The sequence below is a fragment of the Gossypium raimondii genome, chromosome 2, assembly GCF_025698545.1.
Source record: "Gossypium raimondii isolate GPD5lz chromosome 2, ASM2569854v1, whole genome shotgun sequence".
In the NCBI taxonomy this organism is placed as follows: Eukaryota; Viridiplantae; Streptophyta; class Magnoliopsida; order Malvales; family Malvaceae; genus Gossypium; species Gossypium raimondii.
The window spans coordinates 300,850-314,028 of NC_068566.1; the positions used below are offsets into that span (position 1 = coordinate 300,850).

The following is a 13,179-nucleotide window of genomic DNA, read 5'->3' on the forward strand; positions in this document are numbered from 1 at the left end:
TTGAAATAAATTACATTCAAAAATTTTAAATTGTAATTAAGTTTATTATCTAATCACTCAAATCTAAAATGTTAAATAATATTATCTATGAACATATTGAACAATATAATTGAGAAATAAAGACAGTAAATACTGATATTGTACTTCAAGCGGGCGACGACATTACTCGTAATGAAATAATGGCCGATGAATTAGTAGAATTTGAAGAGAGTACTACAAGCATTGCCCTAAATTTGGAATCAAATAATGTTGATGTTGTATCAATGAGTGATGGTTTAATGATACAGGATGAAAGTTCTGTAAAAGCGACAGGAAAAATTGCACAGATTTTATTAAATTTTAAAAGTTTTCATTTAAGTCACCTGACTATTAAAATTATTGTTATACAACATTTTCTATTCACATACTGACCCTCAAATTTAATCTTTACGATAATCAAATCCTCACTTGAGACTCAAACTTTTGAAAAAAATACTTAATAACTTATATAAAAACTCATATTATAGAATGACCAAAATGTCAATCTTGAAACTATACGTATAGTGAACTTGAATATAGTTTACCCTAAATATTTAGAAGCAGCTTACCGTGAGAAAGGAAGATCAAGTAAAATAAAAGTTCAGAAATCAGATTCATAATTTCCATACAAAAACAAAAAATGGTTCGCAATCAGGTGATAGCTTAAAGCCTAATAATATTTAACCCAAGTTTAATAATAGTGTTACCATACAAGGTACCCCTACATGCTTAAAGAGATATAAGAACACTGCAAACATTAACCTTGAAGCTCCGTCCAAACTAGAGAGTACATCAACATTCAACACTGACGAGACTAAAGCAAATCTCTCATCTTTCCCCTTCGACCCAAAACACTTCTTCACCTAGATCCGCGAGAATATGGTGGTGAATAAGAGCGCTCCCTCCTTGATCTTCCACCATGAGGAGAATACCTTGGAGAGTAATCACGACCTCGATATGGTGAGCGCCTTGGAGATCGATGATACCCGTAGTCATCACGACCACCACCACGGTACCTGCCACGTTCACCACGACCTTTTCCCCAATACAAGAACAACCATCAACAAAAATATTAATCTCGAGTCTCGATGCTACTCAAAATCATATCATCCGTAAAAGTATCATGGAAACTATTGTATTAAAACTTAAATTTGCATTTTGCCACATTTACTTAAAAAATAGACAAATTAATTTCTGTACGTTAAATCAAAAGGCAAACTGATTCTTTCTGTTAAAAAAATTCATTTATTTCTACTATTAAAAACTAATGTAGATAACATACAAAGACAAATTTTTAACCGTAAAAATGGATAGAATTTTTTAACAGAAGAATCAATTTGTTCTTTAATCTAATGTACAGGGACTAATTTGCCCATTTTTTAATAAAGAGGACAAAATACAATCCAACTCGTAATACAAAAGCCTCCATAATACTTTTACCTTGTAACATCATGTTTTCTAACAAATAAATTTATTTAAAATTTCAAACTTACCATAGTCTCTGGTATTTTTTAGTCCAAGGTAATGGCCCGGTGTCGGAGTCCTAGGCCGTTTCCTACGCGACTGAAAAGTAGAAAAAAACAGCTTAATATTCAACAAGGCAGATATTGGGTTAGCCTCACCAAAATGGTTTAGGATCTACAGCATCATGCATCTTTGACCAAAACCATATCATTAGAAAAAATTAACATGTTACACTGCAAGGGAAGAAACAAAAAACTTCATTTGGAAGATCACCTGGAAGGTGAAAAAATGGCCATTGAAAGAAAGGGAAGACGAAAAGCATGATACACACCCGACACAAGTATTTCCTATCATATAAATGTCATATGTGAATACCATAAAAGCCTGATTATAAAGTTGTTGTATTGGCCGTTGATTAGTTGAGAGTTGAAAGTTGAAAGTGAATGCTGAGGTTGTATAGTTGTTGGGCAAACTAGTTGCTAATTTAGTTGATCACATGTATTTTCAAGCTGTTTTAGCTGTGGCCATTGATCAAGCTTGTTTGACTTAAGTTGAGATGGATGATCTCATCATCTTTGATTGCTGCCAACATAGCTGACACAATACTGTTCTGAATATAGCCAGAAAACCTCCAGGTTAAGGATGATAAACGCACAAAACTATGAAGTCTAAGCAACAAGGATAGAATCGGATTACCCTCTCCACGGTTATGTATCGACCTTCTAAAATTGATTGGTTGAGATACTTGATGCAGCGGCTCGCATCCTCAACGCTGTCCATAGTAACAAAAGCAAAACCACGAGATATGCGAGTACGAGGTTCAACAACCAGGAAACACGATGCCACCTTTAAAATATCGAGATAGGACATTAGTAATAAATAGTAAAAGAGAAAAACACCAGAATTTTGAGTCCATAACAGAAAACAAACCTTCCCCTCCTTGGAGAAATGCTCCTCAAGGTCCCTCTCTGTGACCCTTTGAGATAGACCGGTCACATAAAGTGTGTTGCCAGGATTTCCAGCTTCAACCCTGCGACATCAATCCAAAAGAATATTAAAACAAACAAACAAACAAACAAACAAACAAACTAGAGCATTTGAGCCTCCAACATTCACGTCCTTGAAAAGGGAAGTAAAGCCAAAATCAAAACTAACCTGCCTCGACTTCTTGACCTTGACCTGGTTCAAAAGAAAAAAGAAAAACATAAGCAATCCACCACAAAACACATTGTGGAACTGAAATCAAGCAGGTGGACAACAAACCTGCCGCGACTATGTGACCTGGACCTATGCCTTGGCCTCGACCAGGAGCGGGATCTTGACCTAGACCTAGACCTAGGTCTAGATCTGGATCGTGACCTTGACTGTTCTCTCCATGGGGAGGGAGAATGAGAATTCCTAATACAAGAAGCAATTTATAAGATGAAAACGGAGATTGATGCAACCATAACCAAACAACAGGCTTCCCAAAAATGCGGAGCGCACAATATAAAATAAATCCTCCAAATCCTAATTGAAAAGAAAGAAAAGGGAACGTAATTTGCAGCAAAGAAATTGATATTGATTGAATCCCTCACAATGAAGCTCATCAAATCCCTAAATCATCCCGACTTATTTAATCTAGGGTTTCCCAATAACTAATCTTGAAACAAATAACCAATAAAACAAGCAATATATCCACAGATCAAATGCCAAAATACACCGAAGAGATATGAAGCTAACCTTTTACGAGGAGAATCCGCCTGTTACATAATAAAAACGCATTTAAAATTTAAATCAAAGAATTCTACACCAGCTAAATGAAACGCAAACATAATAGCAAATAAACAAAATATGTGAACAAAAGAGAGAAAGATCTTACCATCTTGGCGAAGAGAAAGAGAACCCTAGAACGCGAGAAGGGAAATTTGAAATTTTAGGGTTTATACGCGCAGGGAGTAATAGCAAAGGTCAAATAAATGTCGCCCTCATTATAATAAGAAAATTGTGAAGGATATTTTAGGGGGAGAGATTCAATGCGGTTGACTTAAAATAGATCTTCTGTATACCACCACCGTTTAAAACAATTTTAAAAAATGGCTTAAATCTGCTATAAATCCCTATACTCTTTGAAATATTAAAATGTAGTCCTTATAGTTTTCTGATTTAAAATTAAATTTCAATTATCATGAATTAAATTGATAACAAATTTAAATTTAACAATAGTTTATTAATAATGTTATCAAGTAGAATAAATTTCAAAATTTGAAAAATACGAGACCGGATAAAATATAAAGTTTAAAAATAGACTTGAACAAGAAAATTAAACTCGTTTTAAATATATGTCGAACTTAAACTCTAATATTCAAGGTTTGAGTCTAACCCGAACATTTTTAATTATATAGTTTACTATTTATTTTAGTTTTATATATCATGCAATTTTTATCACATAAAATTAATATTATAATGTGAACATTAAAAGTATATCCATTTATTTATGTTTAAAAATTTAATAAAAGGTATATATGTTAGAGTTTGTGTAACCTGAATCCCGTCATTAGTTGAATAAATAAATACAGTGACAAAATAAGGAGGTCTGTAGGGGCAAGAGATCGAGGGTCGGACCGCACAAGTTGAGCCCGTATAGAATTGTACTTCTATTATTTGACTTTGATTAGAACAGAATTTTTCAAGTGTTAAATATATGTAGTCGAAACTCCTATTATTAGAACAATATAAAATTATTATTAAGTGTTGAATTAAAATAGTATATTTTTTTAAGAAAATGGATAAGCCTAAAATTAATTAAAGTTAGAGTCCATTTACAAACAAAAACTAAATACACAATGAAGAAATGGATGGCAAGAGTAAAATCAAACATACCCTTTATTCATTTGGTTATGTTCAAGCTCTAAGAATCTGCAACCACATTGATGCCAACTGAACTAGCCACATGACGCACACTTCACACACATGTACACACGTGCACATACATACATACATACATACATACAACGACGTACATTTTTTGCGAACTAATACTTCAACAAAGAACTAAGAACAGAAGAAATCTGCAATTGATACACATGGTGATTTACGTCGTAAGAATGTCTGGAAGCTTAACCGAGTGAGTTCCGATTACTTTGCCACCAACATCTGGGAAATTTTCATATCCAGGGAGTGGTTTCACTTTCCCGTCAATATCTACTTCCAAAGGATACCTCATAAGATGGCCCTGCAATGCCGAATAATCGGTATCTGTAAATTTCTTCCAGTTATCTTCAGCAACTGTGTTTACTGTCTTCACACATTCTAGAGTTTCTGGTTCCTTGAAACACTTATTTAGCTCACCAAGATGCTCTGCCCATAGGGACATTCTATACCCGTATACCTGCAAAGTCTCGAGGCAGTGTTTTCGAGTCATGTTTCGTTTTACATGTAAATCGATCAAAAAACAAAATGTGGAGCATGTTTTTCATGTTGCAAAAGGTTCCTATATTACCAGGGTAGTATGCCACACTAATGCTATGAATACATTCCGGTTTCAAGACTCGAAATTGATGCCTTTTTCTTACTACGTATGAACAACAGCAATGAAAAATGATTCGAGGATTAGTTTTCTTACCTGACCACGTGGATGTTTTTTCTTTTCAGCCCATGTATAATGTGGTTGATATGCAGCCATAGCTATCTCACTGTCTTTTGTACCAGCCATGGATCTTTGGTTAATATTAGCTGACCCTACAATCACATACTCATCATCTATGACCATTCCCTTTGCATGCACGTATATCATGAACCGACCGAACTTTGCAGAGTCAGAGACCTATGAAAAACATAAGCACAGCATACTTAACAGTCAAGAATCTCCCCACTGTTAATCATATCCAAAACTAGATAACTTTAAGTAATTACCGAAGTTCCTTTTCCACCGAGCATTTCCGGGGTGACCTCTTCCCTCTTACCAAGACAATAGAAATTGAGGTAATCTTGAGGATGCGAGTCCGTAATCTGCATGCTCTTGAGTTCTCGTGCGACGATATCATACATCATTTGCATTGTTTGAGACTGGAAATATACGGACCACAATAAAGATTATGTCAAAAAAGTAAACCCCAAACCAAAAACTGAACAGAAATAACAAAAAAAGAACACGACTAAGTACTAGAAACCATATTTTCTTAAAGTATGCTAAAGGTCTCCCATTACATATCAAGTCTAAGTTCAGAACCATGGACTAGCAAGGAAGCGATATATCAGAACAAGCATATGATTACAGTTAATACGAACCTGCCAGTATAGAATTTCCTGTACAGAAAGAGATTTTGTATCACCCTCGGGCCACAAAGGAATAACGATATATACCGCAAATCTCTCTCTTGCTCGGATTTTACTAGCAACCTTTAATGCCAGCTCCATTGGGATCAGATGATCGGCCCCTGCATCTTTATACGATGGCCAAGCATACGAAGATCCCAGAAAATACTGATTTTCGATATATATGTAATGCTGAGCGGATCTTATTGCCTGTATATAAGCTGTTTGAATGCTTTTTTCTATGACCACATTTTTTGAAACTAAAAGATTCTGCAAAGAATCAAAATAGGCCATTAAAAATTTAGAACATAGCCAATGTATTACATAGTAAGGTTCTTCATGTCAAGGAAAAACCTGGTTCTCGGGTTTTCTCATTGGTCTTGGAAATCCTTTCACTGATCCCGAGTCAATGGAGCGGAAAATCTGCGGAAGTAAAAGAAAATTGAACCAACATTACTATTAAAGAACAACATCAAAAGTGCTGTTAATAGCAGGAAAATTTTACACAACCTGAACATCCCAGTTGTCACGATCATCGATACTAAGAACATGCAATTTGGGGTCATCTTCTGGAATTATTGTAGTGCCGTGGTCTGTTACAGCTAAGGAAGGACTTAGTATCCAAGAGATTCGTTCTATCCTAATCAAAGCATCGTCATTCGATGGCATTTTTCCTGCACAAAGTAGACAGAAATCCTTCCATTTGGTCGATTCCCTCCACCGCTGCTCGAAGTTGATAAGAACATCATATGCGGCAGGCCCTTCAATTCTGGTGTGTAAATCATGCCATGGTTGCCTAGGAGCCTTGATTCCAGCCTTTAAAATATAGAGGAAAGTGGAAACAAGATGAAGAAAGATAAGGAAGTGCTAACTGCCAGCGCGCTTGAACCCACATCCTCTTGTACTAACAACAATGTAAATGCCCACTGAGCTAAGACTCAGTCAACATCTTGTTGGTGCTTTTAGTGGCAGCTTAAATGGCACTTAAATGACCGTAAAATGATAACATGATACTTTTGGGGTGAGATCATGTCCATTACTTTTTCATTCATTAATTTCTAATTATATAAGCATTAACATTCAAATGTGTAATATTGAATAGTAATGGATACAAAAGTAATGGAGGGGAACCAAATAAGCACAGACTCCCCGTAGTGAACAAAACCCTTACTAGTCGGATTTGGGGATGTTTAAAACTTTTGTCATCCCACTATCCAGTGTCATATTCTACATAAGATGCTTTATAGGAAAGTGATACATGGTTTTAGTAATTGCAATTAACATACACAAAAGAACATCTGAACAGAAGAAATTATTAAGATAAAAACCGAGCAATCACTTACGGAAAAAGTAGGATTATGAAAATCATCCTTGAAGATGGTGTCAAGATCATGAAGTATTCGATGTTCAGGTGTATCATAGCGACCATCACAGAGATCGATGCCTCCAACAAATGCAGTAATCTTTCGATTATTACCGGCTGCCTGTGTATCAACAAGAGCGAACTTTTGATGATGCGTAAACATGCTTCCAACAACCTGATCAAAACCATTGCAAAAACCAACCTCAGCAGCATTATATATGAACACCCACGACACGATAAAAGTACTATGGAAGCTCTTATATTAAGAGTTGGATTGCATTTTACTCCTACTCAGAAAATAGGCAAATTAGTCCCCATATGTTAAATTAAAGAGCAAATTGATCATTCTATTAAAAATTTCATCCATTTCTATTATTAAAAGTTGATCTTTATTCATCAGAATGAGACACACATGGCACACCACGTATAATTGTCTGGTTATTCTCTCAATTATAACAGTTTATAATAGTAGAATGGATGAAATTCTTAACAAAAGGACTAATTTACTCTTTGATCTAATGTATAATAACTAATTTCCATATTTTTTGAGTAAAGGGTAAAAATATAATCGACTCATAATAAAAGGGCCATCATGATACTTTTACTCTCACAACATATACATTAAAAATATTTAATGGTAAAAGTACCATAAAGGCCCTTATCAGATTGCATTTTGCCCTTGTATTAATTTTTAAAAGTAGAAATAAATGGAATTTTTAACAGAATAACTAGTTTGTTATTTAATCTAGCATATAATGACTAGTTTGTCCATTTTTTGAGAAAATGTGGTAAAATACAATCCGTGCAAGGGCATATACTTTTACCCATGTTAACTCATCAAAGAACAAGAATGGACAATAAAACCCTTGCCTTTTGTTTGAAATAACCCAGCTTACTAGCAGCATATCGACCAGCTAGCACACACATAACAGATGAATGCTTGAAAAACTTCAAAGTTTCTTCATCATGTGTCTGCATTAGTCCCATCTGCAACACCCCGCGGACATGAATCAACATTAATGTCAAAGACTCATAGCTGAAACAATAAAAAGAACATGCTGGGAAACTTGTTACCTTTCTAATACCAAATTTATCTGAAGTTTTATCATCCCAAACCAACAACAACACCCTAACCCCTTCTTCAGATTTATATTTAAGCAATTCACCAAGGTTTAAATCCCCACCTCGAGGTAATGGCCTAGTTGGTTCTCTAACAAGCTTAACCTTATGAAAAACAGACCAACCAGCAATGTATATCATATGGTGAGCTTCAGATATGGCATAACAAAGATCCTCCCAACACTTTCCTTGGTTAAATACTTTACCATCGTCTAGTTCTATTTTGGGTAACATACCGTCCGGCACATGAGCGTCTTGGTAAAGCGTCACTTTGTTCCCTTTCCTCATCGGGAAATACGTGTGCCTCACGCCGCCTTGCTCCGGATCGCTGGCGAGGCTCTGTTTATACAAAGGGTTTTCCTCACAGGGCGTGAATTTCATGTCGATGTGTATTGCCGTAGTCGGCTTAGGAGGCTTCCCCGATGAGCCAATGAGTGGGAACCACCCAGTTATACGCTCTCCGGTGGCGATTTTTTGGGCGAGGAATTTGGTAGTGCCAATGACTTCAGCGCCTAACAGGTCGTCGTCTTTGACGTTAATTTCTAGCTCAGTTAAAGGATGAGCCATGGGGATTATGAACCTCTCGTTCCATTCCGGGTTGTCAGCGCTCTTCAACACGCGTGTACGAGCTAAAGTCGATTGTGGCACCGTAACGGTGACGTAAGGGTCGCTGGTCATGATTTTATGGTGGTGGTGGACTTTACCAACTTCCCCTGGTTCTTGAGCAGCTGCTGCTTGTGATGGAGCTTTACAGGTCTCACAAGTTAAGCATTTACGAAGATGATTAGACACTAAATCCATGTTAGGTAGCTTCCGAGCTTCAATAATGGTTAAATCCAAATCACCGTAAAGGTAAATCACCTGCTTCGACCCTTCCTCCATTTTCAAAGCACACACACACACAACAACAACAAGAAAAAAACAGAACCGGAGAGAAGAACAGAGGACAATAAGAAAGGTCCGGCGACGGTGAGAGATTTGGGTATTAAACGAAAATCCAAGACATCGTTGATTTCAGTGAATTAAAAACTGGGTTGAGCTTGGTTTAAGCTTCATGAAGTTTAAGAACATGAAAAATGGCAACCATGCAAAGCCTGCAAAGCTGCAAGCCTGCAACTGCAGTTACAGAGACGACAACTAAGCTACGCTGAAGGCTAAAGCTTTGCTTGCTTTTGCTGATTAAACAAATGGGATTCCCTTAGTTAAAGCTTATAACAATCGTTTATGAAAATTATCAAGTAATTTAAGTCTTTTAATTCATCAAATTATGGAAGATACAATCCCCAATAAAACGCTTGAATGAATGATTTTGTCTTCTACAGAAAAATCAATGAATTTTTAGATTACTAAAAGTTTGATGTGACCGGAAACCATTTTTTATTCTATTTTCTATATTAGTACCCAAACATTTTTCTCGCGTCTCTCGGTGGGCACTCACTCGTATTGCTCAATTTTGGATATTTTTAGTGCAGCTACTGCGTTCATACTTAAAATGTCAAATTCTGCTATTAGTGTTTATACTATGTGAATATTATGAATTTAGTCCTTTTTCTTTAAAATATATAAATTCTATACTATAAAAATCCAAATTAATTAAATTATAATTATACTTTTATTAAATTTAATTATTTAAAATAATTTAATTCAAACTTTATATAATTTAACCCAAAATTATTTGCTACAACTTTATTGGGAAGTCCTTTAATTTTTATATAAATGATACATATTTACTAACATCAATACATATCCAAATATGTCTCAATCCCTATCAAACACTTATTTTCTATTTAAAATATCCATTTGAGATTCAAACCTCTATTGAATACAATAAATTATTTTATGGATCATTCCTCACATTATTCATGGTCCATTTCTAACTTGAACATTAAATCCTAAACTCCAAACCTAAACCAATTCATGGTCCAAGGTTCGAGATTTAAAGTTTAGTGTTTGAGATTCAGGATTCGGAGTTCTGATTCTTATTCAGGTTCAGGGTTCAGAGTAAAAAAAAATTACCAAAATCATGTATCAATTATATGAAAAAAAATTGTTGAAATGTCATTAAATAATTGGAAAAGAATCTTGGATGATATGGTAGAAAGAGTTTATAAAGTAATTTTTCGATTCTTTATATTAAGCTCAAAATCCGTTCTGATGAGCTCCCGACGGCCCGCCCGAAATATGGGAGGGTTTGGGTAAAAATATAAGCTCGAAATATGGGTTTAGACAAAAAACAAGGCCCGTTTAGAAAACGGGTTGGGTCTCGGGTACCACTTTTTGGCCCGAACCCGGCCAGACCCGACCCGAATATATAATAAATATATAATTTTTATATTTTTATTTATTATTAAATTAATAATTAATAATCTGATAAATTGGATGAGGATAAATAAAACTAGCGTTGAACCAATGATGAAAAGTGGTGGGAGATGAGGGGTCACTATCATGAATTTATTTATTTTTGTCTTCCACCAATTAATAACTTGGCTTAACGACAACTGAGAAATGCTTAGTAATGGAATATCTGTGGAGCCTACTCGCTAGTACTAATCACTCACACTAACTTTCCACCCTACAAAATATCTGCTAAGTTTCGTGGTCAGAATTTTTACAAAGATTCTTTTACCATACTTTTGTCTCTTTCATTATTTTATCTCTACATTGGGCTTCAACTTTTCATTTTATTCAATTTGGTCCTTAATTTTTTCTTGAAAATTCTAAAGTTCATACTCCAATGTCTCAGTATGATAACAATTGTTAATTTTAGAGACTAATTTGGATAAAAAATCAAATCCCAATGTTGAAATAGCTGCCTTATTCAACCCTAATGTGGAAATAATTAATAAATTCAGGATCTAACTTAGACTAAAAAAATTTAGCGAATCTAGAAACTGTTTTAGTGGGGTTAAAATTAAGTTATAAAATTTTATGAGGTTAAAATATAATTTATTATGTATTAATTTATAATTTTATGATTTAAAAAAATTAAACATAAAGGGACAAAATGCAATTTTTTTGTATTTATATTTACTTAAAATATTATAATTTATATAAGGATTAAAATGTAGTTTTTTTTTTTTAATTTTAAGGAACTAAAGTTCTTGCTTGCCTCACCTTACATTCACCCTTAAAATGAAATCGAAGAGAGACTGAGAGTGAGTTTGGATGGGCAATGCTTTACCTGCGGTTCGTGTAAAAACAGTGGTAGCAGTGAGATTAGATGTTATAATAACACTATAGCGTGTGACAAAAAGTAAGCTAAACGCACTGTGCTGCACCTCATCGCTCATCCAAACCCACCTTGAACCAAAATTTTCACTATTCAAGGATTAAGTTTCTTTTAAAACGAGAGAAAAGAAAAAGGACATTGATACATAACATTTAAATAAATATATATAATATCTAATTTTAATTAATATACAACAGCACGACTAGTGCATTTCAAACCCAAGTCATACTTAGGGTGGTGAACACTCTGGTCATCTGCCCAACACACGGCGTACATAATTCAAATTATTTTAATTGAGTATTTGAAATATTATTATCGTATCAATCGAGTATTTTCATCAGTCTAATCATTAAATTAGACATTGAATGTCCGCTTAAATTTGATATCGAGAATATTTAAAGCAAATGGATCAAAATGTAAATATGTATGTGAACAATTTAGATTTGACGTGTTAAAAAAAAATCCTCCCAACGCTACATTTTTTTCGTTACACGTCAGATTCAAAATGTTCATACTGTATACATTTTTACAAATTGATCCATTATTATAAATATGCTCTACATCATATCAGTGCTAACATTTAATGTCAAATCGAATGATTAAACTAACAAAATGATATAATCGATACAATACTATATTTTCAGAACTCAATTAAAATATTTTGAAGGTTGATATTAATTTAGAATCTGGGTGATAGTTTAGAACTATTGATGCAATTAACCCAAAAAATATTGGGTATTGCCGTAAAGAAACTAGAATAGCAGTCACGGAGTTATTGTTTTTTGGAGGGATAAATGCAAGCTTTAGTCCCTGGATTTAGCAAATTTTCACACCTTGGTTTATTCATATCAATTCTAAAATTTGGCAGCGTTTTTCAATTTGTTCTCTGAACTTGGATTCTGTTAAGGTACGATGATGTGGCACTATGAGATTGCGACACACCATCACCAGGAATTTTAAAGAAATTAATTTTTTTTTGAAACTGTTTTAATATAATCCAAATTTAGGGATCAAATTGAAAAACTTTTCTTGGGACAAAAGGAAAGGACCAAATTAAAGAAAACTGACAAATTCAGGGACTAAATATTATTTTACCCCTTCCTTCAACTACTCCGAACCACCCTTGATAAATCCCACTACTGTCTTCAACCTCTCTTCCTTTTAACTCCTTTTTCTTCACTTGTCGTCCAATCAAAATCCGATAAAGTGCTACGTACGTTATTAAATCGTCTCATTTGCAGAAGCGAAGGAGCTGATCTTTCATCATCATCATCATCTTCTTCAACCGCAGAAACTTCATAATCATCAATTAACGTATGATGATTATTATGGCAAAGTTTTATCCTTTTTAAAACTTTGCTTTTGATTTTCTCTGCAAATGCTTGTGAAGGCCTTGAAGAAGAAGAAGAACGTTGTTTGAGTTTCTTCAAGCTACGTATTTTTTTCTTCTTTATAATTTGACCCATGCATGAAACTTTCGGTGACACAGGTTCACGTAATTCGAAACTCGCATTCCTGGGTATTAAAGGTACCGTATGACCGGAAATTCGTTTACCGCCGGTGATAACCGGTGGGCTTAACCGGAATGTGAGAATGATTTTGCTCCTGCGTTTCACCGGTTTCACCATTGGGATTGTAAATCGTCACCGTCGGAATATGAGTAGGAAACAAGGGTTTGTTGATCTAAGAA

The 13,179-nt window shown here is 34.6% G+C and overlaps 3 protein-coding genes across 3 annotated transcripts; all 3 read right to left on the minus strand.

Annotated features, from left to right (window-relative positions):
• Positions 1-607: 607 nt before the first annotated feature.
• On the minus strand, positions 608-3,493 carry LOC105789417 (serine/arginine-rich splicing factor SR45a). The gene is made up of 8 exons (XM_012616800.2): positions 3,344-3,493; positions 3,205-3,224; positions 2,746-2,880; positions 2,638-2,661; positions 2,413-2,512; positions 2,179-2,328; positions 1,512-1,581; positions 608-1,053 (listed from the first exon to the last, which is right to left on the minus strand). Exons 1-8 carry the CDS (start codon positions 3,344-3,346, stop codon positions 878-880), a joined length of 678 nt encoding a protein of 225 aa, XP_012472254.2. The 5' UTR covers positions 3,347-3,493; the 3' UTR covers positions 608-877.
• Positions 3,494-4,329: 836 nt separating this feature from the next.
• On the minus strand, positions 4,330-9,522 carry LOC105787428 (phospholipase D delta). The gene is made up of 9 exons (XM_012613813.2): positions 8,216-9,522; positions 8,012-8,128; positions 7,122-7,316; positions 6,289-6,594; positions 6,133-6,201; positions 5,752-6,048; positions 5,377-5,529; positions 5,087-5,287; positions 4,330-4,852 (listed from the first exon to the last, which is right to left on the minus strand). Exons 1-9 carry the CDS (start codon positions 9,140-9,142, stop codon positions 4,556-4,558), a joined length of 2,562 nt encoding a protein of 853 aa, XP_012469267.1. The 5' UTR covers positions 9,143-9,522; the 3' UTR covers positions 4,330-4,555.
• Positions 9,523-12,634: 3,112 nt separating this feature from the next.
• LOC105787429 (hypothetical protein) lies at positions 12,635-13,117 on the minus strand. Its single transcript, XM_012613814.2, has one exon. It carries the CDS (start codon positions 13,115-13,117, stop codon positions 12,635-12,637), a length of 483 nt encoding a protein of 160 aa, XP_012469268.2.
• Between the last annotated feature and the right edge of the window lie 62 nt (positions 13,118-13,179).